Source organism: Protopterus annectens, chromosome 7.part1 (assembly GCF_019279795.1).
Source record: "Protopterus annectens isolate FY-2018-M chromosome 7.part1, PAN1.0, whole genome shotgun sequence".
Lineage (NCBI taxonomy): Eukaryota > Metazoa > Chordata > Ceratodontiformes > Protopteridae > Protopterus > Protopterus annectens.
Window position 1 is genome coordinate 460,374,670 of NC_056740.1, and position 16,019 is coordinate 460,390,688.

At 38.7% G+C, this 16,019-nt stretch overlaps 1 protein-coding gene across 1 annotated transcript in view; it reads left to right on the forward strand.

Annotated features, from left to right (window-relative positions):
• The window catches only part of LOC122807828 (stimulated by retinoic acid gene 6 protein-like), a gene marked incomplete in the record, with an annotated part of 2,062,125 nt that overhangs the window by 1,655,313 nt on the left and 390,793 nt on the right, over positions 1 to 16,019 (forward strand). The window contains 1 exon segment of the mRNA XM_044078921.1: positions 4,726 to 4,843. Within this exon segment, the coding sequence (XP_043934856.1) occupies positions 4,726 to 4,843 (118 nt within the window).

Below are 16,019 nucleotides of genomic sequence, written 5' to 3' on the forward strand. Positions count from 1 at the left end.
TAACTTTATATATTTACTTAAATAGAACTATTTCTAAAATTGGTAAAATAACTTGAGATTGTTCATCATTCCCTTTTCTTCACTAAAGTTTACATTCAGAATCTGCTCTTTCAGAATATTATATTTTGTATAATTGTCTCCTTTATAAGACTTATTGGAGCTTCATGACATAGTCGGGAAGATTTTTGAAAGCAGCCTGTTGGAACATTGTCTTTCCAGCAGACTAGGAATTTTTCGAATTCCATGTTTGTGTACAAAAGATTTAACTTTTTTTGCTTAGTTTGTTAGTTATCTTACTTATTGAATTTCCTTTTTTTGTATAGGTCTGATATTATATTGCATGCTTTCATAATTTCATTTTGCAGTTTTTTTATCATTGTGGTACCAAAGCATAAACAAGTCTATTCCTATATCTTTAAGAAAGAGTTGTTGGATTATAATAACAGCAGTAATGCATATGTCCTCCTACCATTTATTACTTGACTTTCAATTACACTAACCCTGATGTCTTTAAATATTAATGGATTTCTCTTATATGTTAAAACAATAAACCTGTTTTGAAAAAAAAATATTAATGGATTAAATTGTCCAAAGAAGAGATCACATTTACTAAAATACTTGAATATTAATAAAGCCCAGGTAGTCTTTTTACAAGAACTGCATTTCAAGTCCTCTGAAAAAGAAATTTGGACCCCAGACAACTATACTACCCTTGTTTGTGCCACTTATAAGACTAAAAAAAGAGGGGCTATGATTCACTGGAAAAAAAGGTGCTGTTCTCCCCCAGATTATCTATAAATATGAAGATCCAGAAGAACCTCTAGCCATACTTATTTTAAAATTTGGTAATAGAATCTGTACGGTAGCCAACATGTATTGGATTCCTAGCTTAGGAGTGACAACTGCTAAGAAACATCTTGATCATATTATTAATATTTGTAAAGGTAACCTCATTATAGGTGTGGATTTTAACTGTATATTATACAGCTCTGACACCTCTAATAAACATTCTTTAAGACTCTCTCCTATAGCCAAACTTTAAACAAAATGGGCTGAGACTCTTAATTTATTTGATACATTTAAAATTAAGGATCCTACCGCTTTGAAATTTTCACACTTAGACTACAGATTCAAAATACAGACTAGAAGTGATAGAATCTTAGTCTCCAATGATCTAAGGTTGAATATTTCCTCCTTTACAATCTTTCCATGTCCCATTTTAGATCATGACACACACTCCCATGAATTTTGAATTAATTACAAAAGACTTATCCCTACAATGAGAATGCCAGCCTTTGGTACCAAAATTAATGACTTCAAACCTTGGTTCATATCTGAGATGCAATGTTTCCTGAAGACAAACCTCACTCCTGAATCTAACAAAATTATGGTGTGGGATGTATTAAAGGCCTATCTCTATGGTAAAATAACAACATGGTTCAGAAACAAACAGAAGAAATGTGAGCTAGAATTACAAAACATTCAATCTCAACTCTCAAATATTAAATCTAAATCATCCCAACTTACTCCCAATTAGGCAAATAAAGTTGAAAAACGTAATAAACAATATTCAGATATCCTGTCCCATAAAACTAATCTAGCACTAGAATGGCTTAAAATAAATTCTTATGCATCATCTCCTACGCATATGTATCAATTATTGATGAGAGTAAAATTACACTCCAAATCAAATATTATAACCAAACTTATAAAAGAAGGTTCTAATAAATATGTGTCTGACTTACGTGATATCTTAGATGCCTTCAAATTTCATTACACTAGACACTTTGTTTCTAATAACTCAATTAGGGACCATATTAAATTAGACATCCCTTCAGCTAAGATTCCATGAGAACCTAAATACAGTTCATGAAGCACAAATCTCACTAGAGGAGATAAAGCAAAATATTAAAAAATCTAAACCAAACAAAGCCCCTGGGATGGACGGTATTATCATAGAAATATATAAATTGTTTCCCACATCTATACTGCCCTTATTTCATAATACATTCTGGAATTCCAATCACATGTCATTATACCGCCTTCATGGAGATTTAATCTTTATCTCTTTAATCTCACCCATATTACAAGCTAATAAGGATCCTCCATTTTGTAGTTCATATAGGCCTATCTCATTATTAAATGATTATAAAAGCTTTGTCTATTTTTGTAGATAGACTGAAGTTTCCTTAAATGCAAATAAATGATGATCAGTCAGGTTTATACATAAAAAACACACACATGATAATATCAAAAGGATTTTAACATTTATTGAATACTTAAGGAAAATGAAGAAGCATTACTGGTTACTTTTAAACAGAGATGCCTTTGATTCCATCAGCTTTCAATTTTCTCTCCTCTTTTACCTCTTTAATTAAAAATATATTGAAACAATGTGGCTTATGTTAAACTAGGTCATTTTCCTCTGAATCTAGCCAAATAAATAAAGGTACTAAGCAAGGATGCCCCTTATCCCCTATTTTATTTGCACTAGCCATTGAAATCTTTGCTGGCATTATTCATGACAATTCAATAATCATAGGTATAGATATTTGCAAACAATGTAATTCCAAGATAATGCTTTTTGCAGAAGATGTCTTACTCACATTAATTAACTCACAGTTTTACTAGAATTAGATTCCATGGTGAACTATTTCTAGAAGATCTCAGGTCTACATTTTAATAAATCAAAACCCAAGTGTATGCTTTTAAACAGAAAAAGAAACTTTCAGTCAGTCAATCATCATATTATTGGCGCACACTCAGATTCTCTAAACTACCTAGGAATAACTTTATATAATCCTATAGAAAATACAATGGATTGTAATTATAAAAATATTATAAACTTATTAAACAAGCATATATATAATTGGAATAACATCTTCATAACTTTTGAGAACAGGTTACAATTTGTTAAAACAATTCTTCTACCAAAAATACTCTGTGTGGTTCTAGTTCTTAATTTCTCCTATAATAATAAAAATATCAAGGACATAAACAATTATGAAATTCCTTTGGTTTCCCAAAAGAAACAGAATTGCTTTTAGTCATAATCTGGGAGCAAGCAGGAATTGTGTTCCCTGATATTGAAATGTACATAAATGCATCTATATTTAAAGTCATCCTAAACTGGATAGACCCTAGCTACCACTCTAATTGGAAATTACTGTATTTCACCTTACACACTAATGAAAGCCCCTGTTTAGCCAAACTCAAACTAAATAATCATTTTAACAATTTCTGGGTCTTCTTATGGCACCTTATTCAAAATAACATTGCTAAACCCACCAAATTAAACTTGGTAAACACCTTATTAATTTTTTTTAGAAAGTTTGTTAACTCTAATGCGGATATTAAAACTTGGTTTTAAATATTAACCCCTTTTAAAATCACAAGAAACTTTCCTGATAAAATACATCTTAATATTCTAGATTATTGGGAAACTAAGAATTTCATATGCTGGCATCAATGCATAAATGATGCCAAAGTTTTAGACTGATATGCTTACCAAAAAGTATGATTTGCCTTTTCAGAACTAATTAATCTTACAAAGTGTCTTAGCTTACTCCCAAAATCTATGCAGAATGCTTAGCAACTCATCTTATCAGGAAAGGCCAATGATGATAACTTTCATAAATGACATTTTGTATAATAAATCTACCACAGACAATATCATCTCAAAATTATGTAACAAATTGTTTATAAGTCTTCCATAAACCAGAAATATTGGAATTTTATATTCAAGGGTCATTCTTTTAATTTCTCCCAAGATGAAAAAACAAACAAAAAATGTTATCCATTAAACATATCTCATGGTCTAAATACTGGTGCATTTTCACTTGGAAATACCTTCATAGGGCTTTTCTGATACCAAGTAAAATAGTTAAATTTAATAACTGTTCCACAGCTTCCTGTTGGAGATGTACAGAATATACTAATGCTGATTGGGTACACATCTTTTATGACTGTTGTAAATTAAAATGTTTTGGAACAGTATTGATGATTTTCTCAAAGCATTATTCACTGAATAGTTTTCATTAACCAAATCATAAGGTTTTTTAATGTAAATGAAGGCTATTCTCTGAACAAGAATAGCTCATATTTATTATGGCCAATACTGGCTGTCACCAGAAAATGCATTACCAGAAGATGGAAAACTAACAGCTCTCCAACATTTGAAGATTTCCTGTCTTCAGTGAAACAACTGGCAATTAAGGAAACTAAAATCAAGGAACTCAGCATCTATCCAAAGGTTATAGTCAACAATCCTTGGATAATCACTCATTGAGACTCTGCAAATGGTTCACAACTCTTTCTGAACTGACATTTCTGTTAATGGAATTTGTTTAATTTACTTGTAATCTGCAATTTTACTTCAGACCTTTGTACATATTGTCAAAAGTTTTTATTTTCTTAAGCAAATATTTTGTTCTAGAATGGGTAAACATTGTGAATTTGCTGTTTTGTTTATGAACAATTCAATAAAATATTTGGATAAAAAAGTATCCCCATGAAGTACAGAGATTGTCAAAGTTTTGAAACCCCACAAAAAGAGAAGCTTCAAGAATATTTATAAAATAACATACCTGATCTCTAAAAATGTGTTAACAATATTACAATTTTACGTATCTGAAGTGTCTGTGTTTTATTCAGAAATCCTGTACATTTACCAAACCATAGCTGTATGAATGAAGAGTGAAATCATTTTTGTTTGCTTATTCGCAGGTTACGTTGTTCTACACCTTACTCTGTATGCAGCAGTCCTTGCTTTTTGTTTCTTCATTGTTATTCCAATAATGAACGGAGAAATTTTAAAGATTGTAGAGAAACTTGGATTCATACTGTAAGTACTTATTTTTTTCAGTAAAATGGCTGATATTATGGAGCAAAGCTTGTTCAAGCTGAACTTGATTGCCATTGTAAAAACGATCCTCAGTTTCTTGAGAGTATAGGTGTGTGCTGTGATGAAAATTAGTTTTCAGAGCAATTATTCTCAATCTGTTCTTAATTTATGAAATTTTAGCAAGCAGAAGAGCACTGCATTTTAGGTTTGTAATGATGGTTGCAGTCTGCTGAACCTTGGAGAGGAGCATCTGCAGTGTTGAGTTGACCACCTCACAATATCATGAGAGCACACATGCACTCCTTCCCAGCCTGCGAGTTGTTAGACCAATAAGAAAGGACTAGATGCTCTTCACATGGATAAAATGCCTATTGACTTCTGCTTTGTTCATAGGTTCATAGTTCATAGGTTCATAGTTCATAGGCTGGTACTAGGCTATCGGACCTAGGGCCTATACAAACCTAGCAATAACAATTCCCTGGCTATTTCTTCCCACAATATCCCACAATATTTACTTTCCCTAGTCCTCTGTCTAGCAGGGTGACTGACATGATCCCCGGGGTGAATTTCCTTTCTTCCATCCAATCATCAAGGTTCTTTTTGAAGAGGGTGAAAGAGGCGCTCAGCTTGACATGTATGGGCAGTCTATTCCAGAGTATGGGGAGTCTCTGGGTCAGGAACCTATCCCTCCAGCATGTTTTGTTTATTGTGATGACAAGGTTTAGATCTCTGGAGCATGTGGCTCTGAGGGATTGGGATTTCTTTAGGTGTAGCATGTCCAACAGCACTGGGTTTGATATTGCCTTGTATGTTAAGCAGAGATCGCCTCTGAGTAGATAATATGTGACAGAGTATAGCTGGAGTTTTTTAGATGGTCAGCATAGGGCATCTGCTTTAGGCCTGTGATTTTTTTAGTGAGGTATTTCTGTGGCCTTTCCAGTTGTTGCAGATATCTTGTGCGGTACATACCAAATGGGGTGCTCTATTCTATAATGGGTCTAATGAGGGATGAGAACAGTGGGACAATGACCTCCTTTTTTCTGGATGAAAAGCTCTTAGTGATGAGATATGCCACATAGAAGGATTTCCTGACTGTTGTGGCTATGTGGATATCGAAGGTGAGACCACTGTCCACCTGTGTCCCTAAGTCCCTTATCACACTTTTGGTGTTTAGTGTACAGCCACTTATGTGGTAATTCATGGGTACATGTTTTTTCTCAAAGGGGATAACTATACATTTCTTGGCATTGAGCTTGAGCCCATGGCTCTGGCACCAAGCATCTGTTTCTGTAAGGCCCTTTTGTAAAATATCCACATCATTTGGGGATTCAATAATGGCTCCCAATTTGCAGTCATCTGCAAACTTTGTTAGCCAGTGTCCCCTTAGTGCTGACCTGTACTTCAGAGGGATTAATGCCCAGCTTAGTAAGTTTATCTGTGATTCCAGATTGGGGGATGGTATCAAAGGCCTTGGCAAAGTCCAGATAGGCTGTGTGGACCGTCTTACCTTGTCCATGGCTCTGGAGATTGATTCAAAGAAGTCAATCAGGTTGAGGAGAAAAGATCGGCCCTTACTGGCAACCTTCAAACACTGGACACCTGCCAGTTTAGTTTCATAGTCTTTGTTTATAAGTTCCATGATAATGTATTCCATGGCTTTGCAGATCAAGCTCATCAGACTGATGGGACAATAGTTCCCGGGATCAAAGGTGGATCCCCCCTTATGGAGTGGGATAACTGTAGCTGTGCACCACTCATTGGGCACAAAGCCTAAGGTGAGGCTATGATTAAACATGACACTTAGGTGAGGTGCCAGTTCATTTTGTAGTTCATGTAGTACTCAGCCCGGGATGTCATCTGGTCCCATGGATGCTGTATTCTTAGCTTTGGAGAGTGCGTTTTTTTACCTGGGTGGCCATGATTACCGGAATTTGGCAATCTTTTGGTATTGAGATGGGCCCTTTAGTGGGTAAGAGGGGGGGTGAAGTTGGCACTGAATCGATCTGCCAGGATATTGTCAATATCCTTCGGATCAGTATATTTAATGCCATTCTGTTGAAGCTCAAAGCAGATCTGAGCATTGCCATTTAGATTCTTAACATAACTATAGAATTCCTTGTGGTTGTCCTTGGAATCTTTGGCAATTTAATTTTATTTTTGTAACTAGCTTTGAAGTATTTTATGAGGGATCTCAGCTTCTTACTGAGACTGGTAAGGGAATTGTTTGTATCCTGGGATTTTCCTCTTTTCTGCAACAGTTTCTTCCTTCTGTTGTATAGTTTGTTTATGGCAGGGGACCACAAGATTGGGTTCATTTTTTTTTGGAGGAGACCATCTTGGTTTTGTTTGGAATGGCATGATTCATGCACGAGTGGATGTGCTCATACAGTGCTTTAGTGCAGGATTCAGCGGGCAAACTTTCAGTTCCCTTCTGCATGGATGTCATGAAGTCTGTCACTTCTGACTTGAGTAGCATGAAGTTGGCTTTGGAGAAGTTTTTTTTATGGAGGTTTCCCTACGGGGGTTGGGGTGGGATGTGGACGTCAAGGGTGATTAGCTTATGGTCAGACCTGACCAACAAGGGGGTGACCACTGGTGTGGAGCATCAATCTCCCTTGTTGGTAATGACCAGGTCTAGGATATTTGAGCCCCTGGTGGGACTATGGATTAGTTGGTCCTGGGTGTTGGAATTTATGAATTCCAAGAAACGCTGGGCAAAGGTGTTGGTACCTGAGTAGTTTTCCCAATTAATGGCAGGGTAGTTGAAATCACCCAGTATTAGGGTGTTTGGTTGTATCTTAATATTTTCTAGTATGTTTAGAAAGGTGTAGTGAGAACCTTGGGGCATGGTGGGGGGTCTGTAGCAAGATGCAATTTGGATTGCAGTCTTACCTAGTCTTAGTTGCACCTGTAGAATTTCAGATGCATTGCTTTGGGCAACTAGCCTGGAGGTGTGAATATCCTTGATGAATATGGACGGTCCTCCACCTTTAGTGTTTCAGTCCTGGTTTGGTGGCTGAAAAGTGTGGTAAGAGTTGTAGCCTGGTATTGCAGGGATGTTCTCCATTTTTAGGAATGCCTCGAGAGAGTGCATTTTAAGGTTTAGACTTCTAGCATTGAGTAGCATTATCTTCAGATTTTGCATGCTTATATCTGTTATGGTGGCAGTTTTGTCCTTTGTGCCTTGCCTAAAAAAGGCACTATAGAGGTGGCAAGAGCCTTAGCCAGTAATGTGAATCCCAGGGGCGACAGGTGCAGACCATCTCTGGCAAAGCATTGTGGTTTGTCGAGCATGTCGTCCCAGGTGATACTAGATCCCCTTTGAATGACACCAGAAACTTAGCCAATTGTTGAAGTCAAATCATTTTGCCCTTATACTGTGGTGTCATTCTGGGCAAAGGCAGGATGCTGCTCCAGGCTAGGGTCATACCTGCCTGGGCTACATGATCTGAGAGCTCTTCCATGTCTCTTTTCATGTAGTGCAGGGAGGTACATCTCAAGTCATTCACTCCAACATGGACAATGACAGAGTCATATTTGTACTTGTGGAGTGACTTGAGTGCATGCATTATGTGGTGGATCCTGGCACCTGACAGGCAGCTGACAGTAGTTTTCTCCTTGTTCAGCCTGGTGAGTGGGACATCAGTGTGCCTGACTATAAAGTCACCTATGACTAAAGTGCCGGGTATGTTGTCTTGCCTTAGGGGCTGTTGTTTGGTGGCACACTGGTGTTTTGAGCTATGTGTCACTTTGTTTGTGATTGGTGTTAGTTTGCGTTTCAGCTACGGAGGTCCTTGTTGCTTGGGCAGGTTAATGTTAAGGGTCTCTGCATAAATGGGTTTAGTGTTACTATGTGTGGATGTTAGTGGCATGAGTTTTGAAAGGCTATGTGTTGTTTGAGGTGTAGTGCAGGTGTTAACCTTCTCCTCTTGACTGTCTAGCACAATCTTGGCTGGAGAGAGCTTTGCTTCCATTTTGGCTATGTAAGTGCATCTGTCGCAGGTTGTAGTGTTGGGTAGTAGGAGGAGAGGGTTGTCTGTGTACATGAAGCAATTGCTGCATTGCCCCAGTATGCCCAGATTCACCATGTGGACAGGAGAAATCACCGGAAGCTGACACTTGGACATGCCTGGTTTGGTGTTTCTTTTGTAAAGTAAAAGAGCTGTTTTCACTTACCTTGGCAAGGTACTTTGCAATTATAGGCTATTTAGGGCCTATGATTAATTTCTCCTTATTAACAAGGTGAGATGAGTGCTTGTATCAGTTTAAGGCTTCCTAGTGCTTTCCAGCAGGTTTTAGAGCAAGTGCTAGTCACAGGGATTCAGATTTTAGTTCTAGTACTGAGAAACCAGCTAGTTCTAAAGGAAATTTTAAAGAGCAGACTTTCTGGCACCGGGAATAGTTTAAAGTGCTACACTAATAAGCTAGTAAAAGTGCAGGAGAGCAGAGAACTAGCAGATCTAAGGGAAAAAATTGAAGAGCACCGCTCAGAAGCTTACAAAAAGTCCTGGATACAGCAAATCTGTATCTGGGATACACTAGTTCCAGGAAAGGTAGGAAACTTGTATTTATTTATTTTTTTAGTAGAAAGTGAAGAGGCAGAACATAATGAGATAATTCAATATGCAGAAGCTAATGGGGTGCACCCTTGCTGAGTCCTCACTATTAACAGTAGAGTGAGCCGATGTAATGTGACTGGGGGGGTGTCCAGTATCAACCGAGGCGGGCAACTCAAAGCCACCAAGACATAAGACCACCACAAAGAACAGAGTGGGAAAACAGTTGTACAAATTACAGAGATATTAAATCAAAAGTGCAGATGAAAAATGAGAATAAACTCTTATCTTTTCTGAATATCACAACAGGCAGTAAGTCAGTCTCTCCAACAACTTGAGTAACAGGTATATCTGATTTAAGGCACAGAAAGCAGAAAAGAGACCTATTATCCAGACAATACAGTTGCCGGAATGCCCTGCCCAGATGAAACCTGTTCCCTTCACTTTCTCTCACTAAGTAAGCAGATAGGCCTCTAGACAGAGGATCTCGCTCCAAACTGAGGTCAACACTAACAGATATTAGCTCTATCTCACAACAAAAAGGACAGTAAACACACAGTTGTACAGATTACAGAGATATTAAATCAAAAGTGCAGATGAAAAATGAGAATAAATTCTTATCTTTTCTGAATATTACAGGAGGCAGTAAGTCAGTCTGTCCAACAGCTTGAGTAACAGATATATCTGATTTAAGGCACAGAAAGCAGAAAACAGACCTATTATCCAGAGTTTCTGTGATTTAAAAAACTTGTTTCAGCTTCATATTGTGCTTATTTTACTGCCTGCACTTTAACAAAGTAATTTTTGTGTTTAAATTACCTGTTGTAGACTAGACACTCGTGTGATAGCCATTTCTATGCATTTAAAGTGTTTTTTATTGTATCTGCTTTATTTTCTGAAAAAATATATACTTGTTTTCCTGCCTTTCTAAGTTAGTATAGTCCAGTTTTGAGGTTAGTGCTGAATTCAGAGATGTGTTTGCCCATACCTTACTTGGATAGAAGGAAGTTTCTCTGTTCACCTGTGAGAGGGGGGGAGCCTTGATAGCCTACCTGTCCCTGGAGGAGTGGTGTCAGTGCAGAAATTAGTAGTTTATTGGCCATTTTTGGCTAATTTCTATCTCTTTCATTTCCCTGCTATAAAACCCGCATTAGTGTGGTTTTGCATGCCAGACAGCACCGGTTAGCTAGGGTATAACTATTCCTAGCTCCACAAAGTCTACTCTTCAATTTTTTCCCTTGTAACTAGACAAGCTTTCAACTTAAGCACTCAAACCATTTACTTCTCAGCCCGGCACTAGCAAGCACTAATAAACCTTAGCACTAGATCCCCCTATACTGTAGAGAAGGACAAGACTCTTTATTCGACCTTGTCAGCCAATTAGTAAAACAGTTCACTGTGCCTATCCAGGCATGTCCAAAGGGCAGTTTCAGGTGTACTCTCTGGTCCATCTGGTGAATCTGGGCATTTTGAGGCAATGTTACAACTGTCTCATACACAGACAACTCTCCCCTCCTACCACCAAACACTAATACATGCGAGAGATGCAATTATACAGCCAAACTGGGGGCTAAGCTCTCTCAACCCAAGATTGGACCAGACAGTCAAGAGGAGAAGGGAATTACTTGCATCACACCACCAGTCTCACATAGACCTATGAAATCAGTGCCGGTAAAAAACACAGATAAATACATGAAAAGATACTCAGAGGCTCTAAATAAAAATCTGGAAAAGCAACAGAGACCTCCAAAGCAGACACCCAAGCAGCCTCCACCCCATAACACAAACCATAAAACACACACTTCACAAAATCAGTGTGCTACGCAATCACAGCCCTTAAGGCAAAATAACATACCAAACACACTAGTAATAGGTGACTCTATAGTCAGGCACACTGATGTCCCACTCATTAGGCTGAAGGAGAAGGTTATTGTTAGCTGCCTGTCGGGTGCCAAGATCCACCACATAACACAAGCACTCAGGTCACTCCAGAACAAGTATAAATATGACTCTGTCATTGTCCATGTTGGTGTGAATGACCTGAGCCGTACCTTCCTGGACTACATGAAAAGAGACATGGAAGAACTCTCTGATCACGTAGCCCAGGCCGGTATGACCCTGACCTTGAGTAGCATCCTGCCCTCACCAAGAATGATACCACAGTATAAAGAAAAAATTATCAATTTCAACAATTGGCTAAGCTTCTGGTGTCATTCAAAGGGGATCCAGTGTCTGTCAGCCTGGGATGACATGCTCGATAAGCCACGCTGCTTTGCTTGAGATGGCTTGCACCTGTCATTCTTAGGCTTTCGAATACTGGCCAAGGCTCTTGCCACCCCCATAGTGCCTTTTTTAAGCAAGGCTCAAAATACAAACCCATCGCCGTAAATAGCACAAGAAACCAAAAACTGAGGGTAATGCTACTCAGTGCCAGAAGTCTAAATCTCAAAATGCATGCACTCAAGGCACTCCTCAGTATGGAGAAAATTGATGTATGTGCAGTAACAGAAACCTGGTTTAAGGATCCAGAGAGCACCCCAGCACTACCAGGCTGCAACTCATACCATACATTTCGGCCACAAAACCTGGACCGAAATATAAAAGGAGGGGGCGTATCCATATTCATCAAGGATACCCACACCTCCAGGTTAGTGGCACAGCACGATGCTTCAGAGATCATCCACGTGTAACTAACAGTGAGAAAAATAAAGGTACTACCAAACACCCTGATATTGGGTAATTTCAATTACCCAAACATTAACTGAGAGAACTAGTCAAGTACTAACTGCCTTGCCCAACATTTCCTAGAATTTATAAACTCAAACACCCTGGATCAACTAGTCAACACCCCCACCAGAGGTGACAACATATTGGTCCTGGTCATCACCAGCATGGTCAACCGATGTTCCTCACTGCAGCTCAGCCCCTCGCTGGTTAGATCTGACCATTAACTAATCACTCTGGATATCCACATTCCGCCCCCACCCCCGATCAAAGAAACCATCGTGAAAAACTTCTCAAAAGCAAACTTCACATTACTTAAGACCGAGGTGGAAAGTTTCAAAGCCCCCATGCTAAAGGATAATGCTGCCCAAGCTGCAAAATCCTTTACTTATGCACTCTACGGGCACCTACAAGAATGCATGGATCGTGCTATCCCAAGCAAAACCAAGACTCACTCCTCCAAGAAAAGGAAACCAGTCTGGTGGACCCCTGCCATAAACAAGTTGTACAATAGAAGGAGGAAACTAGTACAGAAAAGAGTTAAATCCCTGGAAGAAAAGACATCCCTGATCAGTATCAGCAAGAAACTACAATCCCTCATAAAAGCATCCAAGGCTAGCTTCGAAAGAAAAATTGCCAAGGACTCCAAAGATAACCACAAGGCATTCTTTAGCTATGTCAAGAATCTAAATGACAATTCTCAAATCAGCTTGGAGTTAATGCAGAATGGCACAAAATACACTGAACCAACCGATATCGCCAACATCCTGGCAGACAGGTTCAGTGCAAACTTCACCCCCCTCTCACCCCCAAAAGGGCCCATAACCATACCAGAAGAATGCAGTGCCCCTGAAATCACAGACAATCAGGTTAAAACAGCCCTCTCCAAAGCCAAAAACACAGCATCAATGGGACTGGACGGTGTCCCAGGCTGCATCCTACATGAGCTCAAAGATGAACTAACCCCTCACCTAAACACACTGTTCAGACTCAGCCTCTCCACAGGCTACATGCCCATAGAGTGGCGCACAGCAATGGTTATTCCGCTTCACAAAGATAAAGCCACAACAGACCCTGAGAACTATCTCCCTATAAGCCTGACTAGCTTGGTCTGCAAGGCTATGGAGCACATCTTCATGGATCTCATTAACAGAGACATTGGGAACCTCCAAACACTGGACCCTACCCAGTTTGGCATTGTTAAGGGCAGATCATGCCTCCTAAACCTGGTGGACTTCTTTGAGACAGTTACCAAGGCTATAGATGAGGGAAAGGTGGTCCACACAGCCTTCCTAGACCTCGCAAAGGCCTTTGACACCATTCCCCATTCTGGTATTATAGACAAGCTCTCCAGCCTGAACATAAACCCATACAACACGAGATGGGTTGCCAACTGGCTCACGGACAGAACCCACATGGTAAGAGTTGCGGAAGCTAGGCCTGAGACTAAACCGGTTACAAGTGGAGTTCCCCAGTGCTCAGTCCTAGGAGCCCTCCTGTTTGGCATATACTTCTCAGAGGTACAGGCAAGCACAGGAGATCTATGTCTGACCAAGTTCGCCGATGACTGCAAACTAGGGGCTAAAATTGACTCTCTGGCTGACAAAGAAATCCTCCAAAAGGGTCTCACTGAGACAGATACCTGGTGTCAAAACCATGGCCTCAAGCTAAATGCCAAAAAGTGCATAGTCATCCCCTTTGGAAAAAACAAAGTACCCACAAACTACCGCATAGGTGGTAGCCCCCTAAATACAGAAGATGTAATAAGGGATCTGGGGACCCAAGTAGATAGTAATCTCCCTTTGATAATCACATTGCCAAAGTGGTTAGAAAATCCTTCTATGTGGCCCACCTAATCACAAAAGGGTTTGCACCCAAATCAAAAGAGGTCATTGTGCCCCTCTACACATCACTCATCAGACCCATCATAGAGTAAAACACCCTATTTGTGGTGTACACCTGCAACAGCTGGAAAGACCACAGAAGTACCTCACCAAGAGGATCACTGGCCTCAAGCAGATGCCCTATGCAGCTTGACTGAAGAAACTCCAGCTGTACTCTGTCGCATACCGCCTACTCAGAGGTGATCTATGCCTGACATACAAGGCCATGTCCAACCCAGAATTGATGGACATGCGCCACCTAAAGAAAACCATATCCCCTCAAGCCACATGCTCCAGGGATCTAAACCTCACCGCAACAATAAATAGGAAGTGTTGGTGGGATAGATTCCTGTCCCAGGGACTTCCCATGCTTTGGAACAAGATTCCAATCTACATTAGGCAGAGCTCCTTGCTAACACTCTTCAAGAGAAACGTAAAAGGAGGATGCAAACACACTTGTAAGCAAACAAAGCACCCTGAACCCCTGCTAGATAAGGCACACTGTTTTAATAAGCCGAACAGATCACTGAATATACACAAACGCTGAAAGTAATAACCATACGTTTTCATCCAAAACTTCATCAGATAATGCAAATACATTCAATTAAGCACTTATATACTCCACAACACATTTAAATCAACCAATGAAAATGCTCTAAATACACTTTAAATAAATAAATACTTTGAAGTGCATTAAAAACTGTATGTGAAACTCTATAATACATAGGAAACCACATAAATCTTAATTTAAAAAACATATAGCTAATATAATATTAAATATGTTAAAATGTATTTAAAACTTTAAAAGTATAAATTCACATATGTATATACAGAAATACAAAAGTGTAAAAACACATTGTGACAATGCCCTCTACTGGCCTTCCATATTATTGCACACATATCTCACAGTTTAGCTGACCTCATTTTTAGTACAGGAGTGAGGGAGATCATATCATTTAAACCAGGGGTCTTACTGGCTTCCAAAACAATTTGCCAGTATAGTTCCCTGTATTCCACTAAAGTTTCCCACATACCACCCCTAGGGTCTTTTGATACAACCTCTAATATAAAAAATTGAAATTCAGCTTCCAAACATGTTTTTGTGTGCTTATACAAAGAATTTGTTTCACATTTAGTTCGAATGTCATAGGTGTGCTCATAAATTCTTTGTTTGATCTTTCTTTCACTCTTACCCACATAAAAGGCGTCACATTTTTTACATAAGCCTAAATAAATGATTCCTTTTGTACAACAATTGGCAAAGGTTTTTAAAGTTAATTTTTTGTTGTTCCTAGCCCGCAAGTTAATAGAATCTCCAGTAATCAAATAAGAACAGTAACTGCATGCACCACATTTATGTACACCAGCCCTTTTGTTACTGCCTGCAAATGGAAAATTCTTTTTGCCACCTCTTTCAAAAATATTCTTAAGGCTATTACCTTTCCTATAAATATATTTTATGTCACTCTGAAAAATATAACTTAAATCAGAAATCCTTGAGAAGTTGTTCCACTCTTTGTTAAAAATTCTTCTTATCAATCCTGCTTGCCCATCATATGTAGTAATAATACCCGAGGTATAGTCATCTTTCAAATCATCTGTTTTGATGTTTTTCACATATTGGGTTGCACTATTTTCAATTTTACCCAATATAGGGGCAAACCTATCATTTCTACCCTCCATAACTTCCTTTGAGACACTATCAATTAGTTCTTCAGGGTAACCTCTGTTCAAGAACATATTTTTTAAGTTCTTACATTCATTAATGTACCAACAATCATCTGAGGTCATCCTACATAACCGCACAAATTGCCCTTTTAGGACACTTCTTTTTTGGTGTGGGGGGTGTGAACTCAAGTAATGCAGGTATGAATTTGAGAATGTTTCTTTTCTATAGATTCTAGATTTAAAACCTTGCTGTGTCTTAACAATATTAACATCAAGATATTTTAGTTTGTCCACTGTGAATTTGTGGGTAAATCTCAAGAATTCGGTGGAACCATTTAGATATTC